Source organism: Danio aesculapii, chromosome 13 (genome assembly GCF_903798145.1).
Source record: "Danio aesculapii chromosome 13, fDanAes4.1, whole genome shotgun sequence".
Classification (NCBI taxonomy): domain Eukaryota; kingdom Metazoa; phylum Chordata; class Actinopteri; order Cypriniformes; family Danionidae; genus Danio; species Danio aesculapii.
In genome coordinates, this window is record NC_079447.1 from 38,245,689 (window position 1) to 38,259,847 (window position 14,159).

The following is a 14,159-nucleotide window of genomic DNA, read 5'->3' on the forward strand; positions in this document are numbered from 1 at the left end:
CTCACTGCCTGAGCTGCTGTCTTTCTTTGCTCTCTCCCTCCACAGAAAGAATGAAATAAAGCAAAGCTCATTACCTCTTTCTTTCACAGCTCCTCCAGGCTCCGGCACTGCAACAACTGCCCCCGCAACACACCAACTTCACACACGACATGCACATGCACCTCACAAACACGCAAACATACACATGCCACAGAGTCAAGAAGAGCCTGAGAGGGCCTGGCTGCTGGAGTCATGCAGAAAACATTCCAAAAAGCTTCTGATTGGTAATAGAGGAAAAAAATAGTAATATAAATAGTGTCAAATCAGCTTCTAATATTGATATACTATTTCATATATATATATATATATATATATATATATATATATATATATATATATATATATATATATATATATATATAAACTGTAAAATATGTCCCTCGAGCCTTGTGCCTTTTATTTTAAAATCTTAAAGAAATAGATTACCCAAAACTGAAATTTCTGCCATCATTTACACGTTTTTATCTTTTTGTTAAACACAAAGAAGATATTTTGAAAAATATCTGAAGCATGCACTCATTAACTTCCATAATATTTGTTTTTCTTACTATGGAAGTTAATAGTTACAGGTTTTAAGCATTTTTCTAAATATCTTCTTTTGTGTTGAACAGAAAAACAAATCTCATGAAGGTATGGAATTACTAAATGGCAGTGTTTTTTTTTTATCTGTTTAAGATAGGCTGAAAAAGATGTAAAACACTAATATTAACTTCAATTAACTTCATTTTAGTTTATCTATTAATTTGGGCAACACAAATCATGTCAACTTCATTTTTTAAGACCTTGCAGTGCCTCAAATTGACAATATCCCTGCATTAGCTTTGCGTACTGTAAATTAAAACCATGTGAGAAGCTTCGCTATTAATGACGGAAGTTACAACAAAAGCGTCACTTTTCCCTGATCTTTCTCTTTAACTTTGGCTTTGACTTTGAGAGCAGCTCATCCTGGGCTTCCGTGTGGGCAGCCCGAAGCCTCAGGTGGGACCTTTGACCTGGGGAGAGCAGCATTTGGACCAGGCAATCCATCATGGAGCCGCGGCTGTCAGGACGAGCGCTGGGCCGCGTGTGTGTGTCTGTCACTGCGCCATAGCAGGGGCTGCTTAAAGGCAATCATGTCAATCTGGATGGCACTGCTCAGATGGAGCGAGAGCGATGGGAGCTGGCAGGGAAGGCACACTCAGCAGACGGCACTAGAGGGCTGTGTTTGGCTGCTTAAAATGCGTGTGGCAACATGTATATTTATAATAATATGCTTAGGATATCTTTGTAAAGCCTCCTCGTGTGTCGATCCACTGACCTGTCTGTCAGTCAGAGCTGGTCATTGCGGATGAATCGATTGCCCTCTGAGTGCTTGCCGTAGTAGACATAACGGCACTTGGTGAAAACCCCTGGAAGAGAGAGAGTGAGAGAAGAGCATGTCAAAATGACATTTAACTACACCGTCAATGTCAAACCCAGCTGATGTGAATTCTGCAGTCAAACTATGAGATGCTGGAGCTGCTTCTGATTGGTCTCTGGTAAATCATACTACCATGAAAAATACACTTAATGCTCAGGTTGATATTTAAATACTTCTTGTAATTGTATGAGAATTGTATATAGAAACAAGGTAGAGAGTTAAAATTATAGATTTTTATTTTATGCTATAATGCACTACAATAAATCTATTAAAACTTAATTTGAGATTAGTAATATTCATTGCTAAGAGGTGGACCACTTTAAAGGAAATTCTCTCAATATTTAGATTTTTTAAACCCTCAGATTACAGATTTTCAATATTTACATATTGAATGTGTGGTGTAAACTGTATAGAGGGATGGATGGATGGATGGATGGATAGATAAATGGATGGATGACATACAACATAAGTTTGTATTTACACTGTGAATGTGTGGTGTAAACTGGATGGATGGATGGCATACAGGTTTGTATTTACATAATTATGTGTGGTGCTATAGATGGATGGATGGATGGATGGATGCATGGAAGGATAAATGGATGGATGGAATAAAATATAAGTTTGTATTTACATTATAAATGTGTGGTGTAAACTAGATGGATGGATGGACAAATGGATAAATGGATGGAAGGCATAAAACATAAGTTTGTATTTACATTATAAATGTGTGGTGTAAACTTGATGGATGGATGGATGGATTGTTGATGGATGGAGACATATGCATGGCTGGAGACAGACGGATGGATGGATGGATGGATGGATGGATGGATAGATAAAAGGATGGATGGATGGCATACAAAATACATTTGTATTTACATTAAGAATGTGTGGTGTAAACTGGATGGATGGATAAATAGATGGATGGCATACAACACAAGTTTGTATTTACAATATGAATGTGTGGTGAAAACTGAATGGATGGGTGGATAAATGGATAGATGGCATAGAACAAGTTTGTATTTACATAATGAATGCGTGGTGTAAACTATAGATGGATGATGGATGGATGGCATACAACAAGTTTGTATGTACATAATGAATGTGTGGTGTAAACTATAGATGGACGGACAGACAGACAGACAGACAGACAGACAGACAGACAGACAGACAGACAGACAGACAGACAGACAGACAGACAGACAGACAGACAGACAGACAGACAGACAGACAGACAGACAGACAGACAGACAGACAGACAGACAGATAGATAGATAGATAGATAGATAGATAGATAGATAGATAGATAGATAGATAGATAGATAGATAGATAGATAGATAGATGAGGGATAAATGGCATACAACATATGTTGTTGTGTAAACTGTGTAGAACAATATATGCATTGCTATAACATTTAAAAGACAAACAAATAGATACAATAATTGATAGCATGACAGAACAATAGATATATAGGCAAATAAATATATTTAAAAGGTTTATTATGATTATGAACACAACAGTACTTTTACAGTTCTCAGTTACTGTTTATCCATCAGAAAGTGGTTTGTCAGTCAAGTACACACACCACTGCAGATATAAACCCCTGAATCTGCCTGCAGAATCTGTCATTTCTCACTCAAATTTTTGGCATGAAAGGTGTGTCGGGGGAGACAGTGCATCCGTCTAAAGTCAGAGAACACCAGAGAGACAACATTTAGCCTGAGGGCATTGTCTAGACAATAACAAGCCAAGAGATTGCTTTCTTCAGAAACAGAGAGAGAGAGAGAGAGAGAGAGAAAGAGAGAGAGAGAGAGAGAGAGAGAGAGAGAGAGAGAGAGAGAAAGAGAGAGAGAGAGAGAGAGAGAGAGAGAGAGAGAGAGAGAGAGAGAGAGAGACAGAAGATCACCAGTGAGCTCATCATAGTGATCCGCTGATGTTTGATAACATGACCATTAGCTTTCCTTCATTCATTGTCCAGACAGTCTTAAAGTGTGTTTGAGAGTCACTGACAGGCCTTGAAAAAGCATTAACACTCCTACAGGGCAAGAACTCAGATGTTTAACGCATGTCTATTTTTAATATGATACTCTGTATGAACCTGCCACTCATTTCTATAGATCCTTTAGAAGTCCATTCATTCATCGAAACAAATAAACTTCAGGGACAATGCAAGATATTGGCTTGCGTCTACATGTGTTAGTAGAGGCTTAATAGTATTCCAACAATGCATGGAGAAACATTATGGCACTTAAAAATCTAACATGATAATAACTGATTACCATATAATATACATTTATAGTATTAAAAAAATGGGTAAAAAAAGAAAAGAGAGTATGTTTAAAAACATGACATAGAACCATAACCAAACCAATGTTTAACTACCTGATTTTTTCTAATAAATTAAAATAGACAGACTTCTACTCATCCTTCTAATGCGACTGCTTTTTTTTAAAAGTTCAACTTCAATTTTAGCTAATTTCAATTTAACTGTAGCTTTTTATTTTATTGTTTTTTGGAAAATATGTTTTTGTCTTTGTCAAGAAAGATGGTTATTACACTTTTAGTAAAAACCCATGATTCATTTTCCTATGGGTTGATTAACTAGTACCTTAGCAGAAAACAACTGACCACTGATTATTTGTTAGCATGTTGCTAGATAGTTGGTGTTGTGGTATTCTGGCTGGTTACTAAGGCCCCATATACACTAACACGTTTTAGTTTTAAACCAGCATTCTAGAATGAAAACGATCCACGTCCACACTGGCATTTCATCTAGCGTTTCTGAACAGCTCTCCATCCATACTACACCACTGAAAATGCACATCACGTGACCACACACACACTGGAATACTCCAGACAGTCAGCAGGTGATATAAGCACAGAACCCCCGGTGAGAGCAGAGCACGTTGGACAGTTCATCAAGAATCTAGCGCTGGGTCTAATCTAACTATATTTGTTAAACGTGACATTTTATTCATCTTGTCTATATATAACGACATATTCCCTGACTTTGGTCTTTTGAATCTATTACTTGTTCTCAGGTAACGTGTTTTGGCTGAGCACAAAGATAAGTTAATATATTAATTACTGTCACCACATACACTAATTCTGCAAATTTGACTGATTGCTTGGATTTATTTCTTATAATGTATAAACGTATTGTACGTTATACTTTTATAATGGCCATTATTAAAACTGATATTCAGCAAAAGAGAGGGTATGTTTCACATATTCGTATATTTCATATAAATATGCATACAGTGAAGGCATTGCAAGACAGCCGCATGTGATCGGAATGCTGCCTAGGTTGTTGCTAGGTAGTGTTTAGACATGCTTTAGAGCTTTAGAGTTTTTTTCTAGATTCCAGTGACAAGCAAGATTCATGTCCACACAACATGCAACATTTTTCATTTTTCAAGATCTGAGGTAATCTATCTGTTGGTCATTGTCATATTAGTTTATTTACAGTATGCTGTTGTTCTAGCCATAATGTCGCAGAAATAGTTTCTAGAATAGAAATCACAAAGGGCTAGGATATAACATTTTGATAACACCTTTTAATATGGAAAAGATACCTTTTATCATGTGTCATGTGTAGTTAGGACATGGTGTAATTGTGTAGGATGATTGCTGTAGGATATTGCTACACAGTTTCTAAGGTGTTCAGAATATTTGTTCTCATGGTTGCTAGGAAAATTTAGCCAGTCCCTATTAGCAGTCACACACTGGATAAGTAGCACAGCGCCGTGCCATGTCTCAGTTAAGTCAACCTGTACACCAGAGTTACTTTCAGTTTAAGACATTTACATTTACATTTAGTCATTTAGCAGATGCTTTTATCCAAAGCGACTTACAAATGAGGACAAGGAAGCAGTTTACACAACTATAAGAGCAGCAGTGAACAAGTGCTATAGACAAGTTTCAGGTCTGTAAAGTCTAAGAAGCTGAGCATTAGTAATTTTTTTTTTTTTTTTTTTTTTTATGTGAGAGAGAGTACAGTTAGTGGTATAGCCAGAGAGGCAGTTAAGATTAGGAAGGAAAGTGGAGACTAAACAGTTGAGTTTTTAGTCGTTTCTTGAAGACAGCAAGTGACTCTGCTGTTCTGATGTAGTTAGGGAGTTCATTCCACCAACTGGGCAGATTGAATGTGAGAGTTCGGAAAAGTGATTTCTTCCCTCTTAGGGATGGAACAACGAGGCAACGTTCATTCACAGAACGCAAGTTTCTGGAGGGCACATAAATCTGCAGAAGTGAGAGCAGATACGAAGGAGCAAAGCCAGAGGTCGCTTTGTAAGCAAACATCAGAGCTTTGAATTTGATGCGAGCAGCAACTGGCAGCCAGTGCAAACGGGTGAGTAGCGGAGTGACATGTGCTCTTTTGGGTTCATCAAAGACCACTCGTGCTGCTGCGTTCTGAAGCAGCTGAAGAGGTTTGATAGAATTAGCTGGAAGCCTGGCTAGTAGAGAGTTGCAATAGTCCAGTTTGGAGAGAACAAGAGCTTGAACAATGAGTTGAGCTGTATGTTCAGATAGGAAGGGTCGGACCTTTCTGATGTTATAGAGTGCAAATCTGCAAGATCGAGCAGTTCTAGAAATGTGGTCAGAGAAGTTTAGTTGGTCATCAATCGTTACTCCAAGGCTTTTTACCATTTTGGATGCAGTGATGGTTGCTCCATCCATCTGGATTGAAAAGTTATGGTGTAGAGTCGGGATGGCAGAAACTTCAAGCATTTCCGTTTTCGCGAGGTTAAGCTGAAGATGATGATCTTTCATCTAGTGTGAAATGTCTGACAGGCAGGCTGAAATGCGAGCTGGAACCGAGAGATCATCAGGGTGAAAAGAGAGGTATAGCTGGGTATCATCAGCATAGCAGTGGTAGGAAAATCCATGTTTCTGGATGACTGTTCCTAAAGATGCCGTGTAGATAGAGAAGAGAAGTGGCCCAAGAACAGAGCCCTGAGGTACCCCAGTGACAGCAAAACTTCAAAAAAAAGACAGCAAAACTTCACTACAAGAATGAACAAAGTCATGTTAAACAGTTTGAACTTTGGTGTTTGAAAGAAAGAGCGAACGTGCAATCTATATTAGCATAGCTCTCAATGCTGCAAACACACAAACAAACAAATTTTGCTAAAAGACAAAAAAGTAGCCAGAGTATTAAAAGAGGTGGTTCTTTTTTTTTTTTTTCAAAAAGTGGACCTTTCTACAGTTATTTGAGGTTCAGTGCTTCCTCTAGGATTTTTTTCCAGCTGTGGCAGCAGATTTTTTACACAGATCTACCAACTACCTATGGTGTATTTCAATGACAAATGTCATGAGCGCAGTATTACAAGTCGAGATTGCATTCATGTAATATGAGCATGCGAATCTCTTTGGTTGTGAAACAATTTCCTCTGTTTGTGCACAAAACTTCTTGCACGCCCCTTCAAATAAACGCTGCTGAAGTGCGATTTAGCGCGTATATGTAACAAGTCTGTCTCCAACAGTTATTCGATTTGCAAGGAATATTTATGAATGTCTCCGATAGACCTACAGAGTGGTATTAATGCATCCTGAAGTAAAGTGAAACGGCTATAAACGGCAGCAAGATAAAGTCATTGTATGCAGAGCCATAGTTACGTTGTGTTTTCTGGCATCAAAGCTTCCCATTCAATTTGAATGGGTGACGTCAGGCATTGCCGAACTGCATTGTGGATCCGTCGGCAGTGCTTCAGTGGCATTGCTCGCTGCAGAAGTTGGGTGTTTCTCAACTTTTCAAGCGCCAACGAAAGAGTCAGCCAATCAGATCACTGTATGCAAATACCCCAGCTCAGATAGTAGTCGATTGCTATGACGATCACGTCAGCCCCATCTTGAGACACGCCTTCCGTCAAGCGCTGACGCTGAAGCCCCGTGTGAATCGGGCGTTATGCATCGTACAGCCCTGTCAGTCAGTTAGTCAGTCAGTATGTCACCTTATGCCGAGTTCAGACTGCATGACTTTCAAAGTAGTCATGTCACAGGTGTTTTCACACTGCATGACAATCTGGGGTAGTGTTTCATGTTTCGTTTGTTTACACTGTAGGCGACAGGGGGTTTCAAACTGCATAACTTTAGAATAGGAATAATTGCTAACAACTTTGTCTTGGTCCGAAACATATGTCTCTCACAATCAAACACAAACGAGAAATAACATGGAAACAATGCCAGGTCACGTAGCGTCACCTGGCTTTTGAGGGGAATTAGCAATTTCTCCTCAACTTTTTTTTCTTTTTAGACACGGTAATGATATTGCTCAGATGACACAGGTGCTCCTGCCAAATTTACACTAGTTTTTCCTCCATTTCTTGGGTTCAAATAGACCGAGAAGCAGCACTTTTAACTCTTTCCCCATCCTCCTGCTGCACTGCAGGTACCCATAGCAGTAATTGCTGCTCTCTCATTTTCCTGTAGGTAATCGTCAAGGTTATTTTCAGTCAAAACTTATTGAACATGGCATGATTTTAATTCGCAGACAGCTCCAGATCTTTAGCATGCCAAATATCTCATGAGTGTCTGCGATTCATTGGCTATTTTCTGAGAACGCGTCGTTGATAGTTGTGATTGTTTCTCACTTGAACGAGCACAGATTTGCCTGTGATTTCAGGCATTTGTCGACGATTTCTCAAAATCTCAAAAATCATGCAGTCTGAACTCGGCATTAAAAGATTAAACAAATAGCGCACAGCTCTACTGAGATTACAGAAAAGTTTGCGCGTTGTCATAATTCAATTACCTTTTAATACGTTTTGGTGCGATTATAACCCACTATTTAAAAAAAAACAACACCGACTGAATGTTTTTAATGAGAAGCTGTAACGTAAGCAGTGGCAGGATGAATTTTGGTGTGGCGCCCCGCTATGGAAGAATGAATGTAGCAGAAACCATGTGGTTTAAATACTGCATTTTAGTGACATTTTAAACACTAATTTGTGCTGGATTAGCTTGTCAGATGGTTATCATTACTACACTTTTTTGATGCAACAAAAATACTTCCTACATTTTTGTCAAAGTGCTTATTTTTTGTTTACAAATATGTATGTTAATTTACAAATGTGCATTTAAACTGTAAGTTATTACAGTTTTATATATAAATGTAATGAGATTAGAATTTTTGAAATATAAAAAAAGGTTTTTAAATGATCATTAACCACTGCTGTATGGATATCTGTTATGTTAATGTACAAAATAAACCTGATTTAACGTCCACAAACCGCGATTGAAGAGTCTTTCTTTTATAAATGTTCTGACAGGCGGCTGTGCTGATTAAGTGAATCTGAAGTAAATCGCTGTAATTCATTACACACATGCTCTGTTTTAAAACATTTTAAACTTGTAAAACTCACTCTTGATCACGTTTGATGATGATTGATGAACTTAGCGAACTGAACAGATCTTTTATTCCCGGTTGCATTGCGCTCGTCCTCCCTTGTTGATATGATTATACACATGACTACCGGGACATGTTAATGCGCGCAGCTGTCAATCAATATTGGTGGGCGGGGGGGATGGCACTTCTACGTACAGTTGCGGTCGATCTGAAAAACGCTCCAATTGGTCCACCGTTTTTATGTTGTTAAATTTGAAAAAAAAAAAAAAAAAAAAGACTGGGTGTGTTTATTTTACCCCAATATGACAGTTTATACACTATACTTACACACATTTCTGTCCAAGTAGATTTTTCACTATAGGTGCCCTTTAAATTAAAAACCGTAGCCTATAGGCAAATAACAAACTGGCCAGCTCATTTCCTCAGTCAGAAGTTGTCCATTTAAATAATAAAAGCCTACTTTTATTGATTATTTCATAGGTTATCTTCTTAAATCCTTCTTCTATTGGTTATTTTAACAATTTATGATGGCATACTGTCAAAAATGGGCCAAATGAGTTCACAGTGTTGTTTAAAAAATTAAACAAACAATGTAATTTAATACAAATCTAAGTGAGCTACACATATGCTTACAAAGATAAGAATACTCAAACTATGCAATTTTTGAATAATTCTTTACGAGTGTAGCTTATCAGACTGCATGAACATGATCCCAATGCCACATTTTAAGTTCTACGTATTTAAAATGTCAGACTGAACAATCCAACATAGACATATGCAACACTCATCTGAAGTTTGACGTCATTGAACAATGACGCATTTGGGAACCTGCAGTCTAAAACAATGCCTTACATCAAACATAAACAAACAAGGCATTCATTCCCTGACAACAACTCAAACAACAACAACAAAAACAGTTTCCACATTTCCCAGAGGTTTTTTGAAGCTACTGCTCTGATTGCGTCATCAGGTTCAGCCCTCCTGTTGGCTCTTGGTTTGACACTTGTCATAAGAGAAATCACACTCCAGCAAAGTGTCTGAAACCTTCTGATGCTGTCAGAATTTAAAGAGCACCAATTTTACTCCTTTTTAAGGAGATTTAAGATAAGTCTTTTGTGTCTCCAGAATGTGTCTAAAGTTTCAGCTCAAAACACCCATCAGATTATTTATTATAGCTTTTTAGAATATTGGAATTCTCTGCTTTGAACACAGTGCTGCTTTTTTTGTTGCCTGTGCCTTTAATGCTAGTTCTCCTCACCCACCGTTCCCACATGCCTGTCAGAGTGTGCCTCAATCTCCACCTCGGCTGTATCAGATAAGCAGCACAGTGACAGACATGAAGGAAGCAGATCTCACGTAATGTTTGTGAGAAATACTAAAGCAAGAAATTTCTAATGATTATATGGTGTATTTGTTGTGGCGTTAATGAGTCAATAAGAACGATGAGTCACACATAATGCCGTTACAAAGTTTACGCACACACACATCACACACATTTAACTTGGCACTGTTTTTGCATGCAAATGTGACAGGATACATGTTTACTATCCACTGCTGTATAAACATTCGTTGTGTTAATATACAAAATAAACCTGATTTTAAGGCCACAAATCGAGATTGATCATCTTCTTTCATAATTGTACTGACACCCAGCTGTGGTGATAAAGACGGTAAAATCGCTGTCATTAATTACAAACATACACTGTTTTAAAAACGCTTTAAACCTGTAAAACTCATTCTTGATCACATTTGATGATGATTGTTGATCACAGTGAGCTGAACAGATCTTGTAATCCCAGTTGCTTTGAGCAAGTCCTGTCTTGTTGATGTGATTATACGCATTACTATGGAGACAAGTTAATACTCGGCTGTCAATCAATTCGGTGGCCGGGGAAACTGCACTCCTACGTAACATTGCGGTGGCCTCAAAATAAGAGGTATTTGGATTATATTTTTACGTCAGGAAATGTAAAAAAAAAAGAAACTTATTTTGTTTCTATCACTCCATTATGACTGTGAGCACACTGTACCTACACACAGTTCTGTCCAAACAGCTTACAAAAGATGATTTTTATCATCCTTTAAATTTGATCGCAGCAACTATTAATCGGCTGTCTGTGACCATGTCAAACCAAGAATCAAAGATCAAGGATTATAGCAATCTTTTAGATACTTCCCAAATCGACAACCAAAATGTGCCAAAAATCCCACAGTGTGTGAGCCGGGCTTCTTTGTTTTGGGTTTTGCTATGCAGTGGCAAATTCAAATTAGAAACAATTTATGAGACCACAGCAAATATTATGGTCCTCGTTCTAAGCGTTAAAACAGGTCATACCTCGTTAATCATGCAAATGTCTGTTTGCTTATCTCATACATCAACAATACATGTCCTGGCACAACATATGCCAGTGTTCGGAACAAGAACCCATAGCTTGTGTTGTTTACATCTTCTCTGGGCTTTGCTGTAAATGCTGGTTGACTGTGAGGCCTATAGGTGACGTGTCTCGACAGCCCATTCTGAGTGTGTTAAAGACGGGATCGTTCTGACATGCCATCCAGAGAGAGAGAGAGCGAGAGAGAGAGAAATAGAGCCGCTTGATGGATGTGGCAGACTGCAGCTAGGTGTCAGCGCTTTAGTAAATGAGGCAAGGACAAGTGGCATTAATGCTGTCAATGATCTCCTGACAGGAAAACAGATATGGTGCTCGCCGCCGTTTTTAAATAGACATCAAGTGCATTAATGACAAAAAAGGGCAGGCTTCAAACAATGCGCCTGAGTGATGGGCGAGCAGCGATGGCGCTCCGAGCGCGCCACTAACATAATCCGAAAAGACAGTGTCAGAGGCGCAGAGAGAGACGGGCCCCGGAATTGCACGTACTGACAGTGAACAGAGATGAGGACAGAGATACTGGTGCCATATTAGTGCCAAGCATATTCCAACACCAGTCTGGATCCTAACTAAATGTGACACTTCTCTCGTCGCTTCAAAGTAGCCGCTCCTCCCTTCTTCCTCTCCTTCCCCCAGCGCCAGCGATCTTCTCCGTCGTGTCACTCCAGCGTTGCGCTCTCCTGCCGCGGCAGGCGAGTTAGTGGCGGGCCGTTCGTGTCAGCCCGTGGGCCTGGGGACAAACTCAGTCAATCTAAATTTGGACTTTTGTAGCCGAGCGACACTCATTTTCCCTGCCATCGTCGCGAGCTGAGGTGATCCAAACTGTGAAGTGTGAGAAGATGTCTGTTCACATCAGATCAAACGTCTGTGGACGGGTGTGCGTGTGTGTGTGAGTGTGGTGGTGTTGTGGTGAGGGGGTTGGCAGCGGACAGCTCTGCCAACGCGAGTACTTCTTCTGTGGGGTGACAGGGTTTTGCACTCCAGCTGCCGCAGTTGCCCTGGGGACGGAGGTACTGCCGCTGGATCCCTGTATGCTCATTCTGACTATCAGAGCGAAGATTTGAGAGGAGATTCTGGTACATTTCACCTCACCGGGATGTAAGACTAGCACTCGACTGCAGTGATATCATTCGAAACACTACGCACTCCTTAAGTGAGACTGAAAGAGATCATATATCACCAGCAGACATGTTCAAGGGTCAATGCCATCCGCAGCTGTTAGGACTGACATCTATACAGAAGATCTCATCAAAACACTGCACCACTCTAACGTATTACATTTCTGGATTTATAGTAGGTTTGATATGCAAGTGTACCTGTGATCACTTGTTAACTTGTAAAAGTAAACGTTATTGTCCAAAAATTTGAAAAAGTGTTGATTTTAAAATAATAATTATCAAAATCAGTATAACCTGACAAAACAACCCTTAATGTGCAGGAGGCAAACAACCATCAATCAATCAATTAAATTAAAAAGAAGATCCTTGTATTATTAGTATTATCTAATGAAACCATTATTAGTAGTAGTAGTGGTAGTAGTAGCACTAGTATTATTAGCAGTAATAATATAATAACGAATTATTGATTAGAAATATTATAAATAAACAAACAAACATGAGAACATACTCTGCAATTTTCACTTCATATTTTTTGATCTTCTGTTTTTCATTTTTAAAGAGCCCCTATTATGCCTTAAAAAGGGTCAGATTTTGGTTTTGGGGGTCTCCAACAACAGGCTGATATGCATTTAAGGTAAAAAAAACCTTTCATTGTCTTTTAAAATGCATTTAATTTTACCTAATTATCCCAACCACTCCCATTTGATTCGTTCAGAGATTCATTTGTTCCTGAACCCCTCATTAGCACGATGCTAATCTGCGCTGACTGGTCCAATGTCTGTTGCAATTGGTTGACTGTTCAGCGCGAGACAGAGAGAAACGCCCACCATGGCTAATCAACAATTGTGAAGTAGTCAGAGTGCAGCGTGTATGTGTGAGCCCAATGCAGGAATGCATTAAAGCAATGCAGTTAAACACCAGCATATTGCTCTATTCTTAACCATGACACACAATCCAACATTTGATATAACTATCCTTCATCCTAGATGCACTTGCGCATAGTTTTTAGAATCTATTTGCTGTTGTCCCAAAGAATTGTTTTGGATATGTTACTGCAGTTCTTCCTGATTTAGTCTAATAATAAATAATAATAATTCATTACATTTATGTAGCGCTTTTCTGGACACTTAAAACTCTTTACACATTTTTGGAGGGACTTATCCACCACCAGTGTGCAGCATCCCCCTGGTTGACACGTTGGCAGTCATATTGCGCCAGACCACACACCAGCTAATTGATGGAGAGGAGACAGAGGGCAAATTAAGCCAGGATGCCCCGGTTAAACCCCTACTCTTTTTTTTAATGACATCCTGAGATTTTTAATGACCACAGAGGGTCAGGACCTTGGTTTAAAGAAAGACGACGTTCACTGAGCAGTATAGAGTACCCACCACTATACTGGGGCGTTAGGACCCACACAGACTGCAGGTTGAGCGTCCCATGCTGGTCTCACTAACACTACTTTCGGCAGCAACCTAGCTTTCCCATGTGGTCTCCCACCCAGGTACTGATCAGGCGCAACCCTGCTTAGCTTCAATGGGTGACCATGTTAGAGTTGCTAGCTGCCGGCTAAGTCTAGAATATTAGTGGCCCAGGAATTTTGCACAGTACTGTACTGCATGTATACAATGTATAAACAACATGACTACAAAAATAAAGATGTTGTTTATACATACCTCCTCATTTCATGCATTTTCATGTGTCACTGCCCTTATATGAGTGCCTGGAGCAGTGTCTGCTGGGTTAAATCTAGCACTAGACAACAGCACATGATGAATAAAGCGAGTCTCAGCTCAGTGTCTGGTGACGACTGAAGCTTTAATATTGACCTGAAGCAGCCTGATGCTTTCCTCACATGTTCAACCCC

General features: G+C 39.2%; 1 protein-coding gene across 1 annotated transcript in view; it reads right to left on the bottom strand.

The window, feature by feature from the left end:
• Nucleotides 1–424: 424 nt before the first annotated feature.
• The window catches only part of lrmda (leucine rich melanocyte differentiation associated), a 540,515-nt gene continuing 526,780 nt past the window's right edge, over nt 425–14,159 (bottom strand). The window contains exon 7 of the mRNA XM_056470731.1: nt 425–1,427. Within this exon, the coding sequence (XP_056326706.1) occupies nt 1,348–1,427 (80 nt within the window). The 3' untranslated portion in view covers nt 425–1,347. The remainder of the gene's footprint in view (nt 1,428–14,159) is intronic.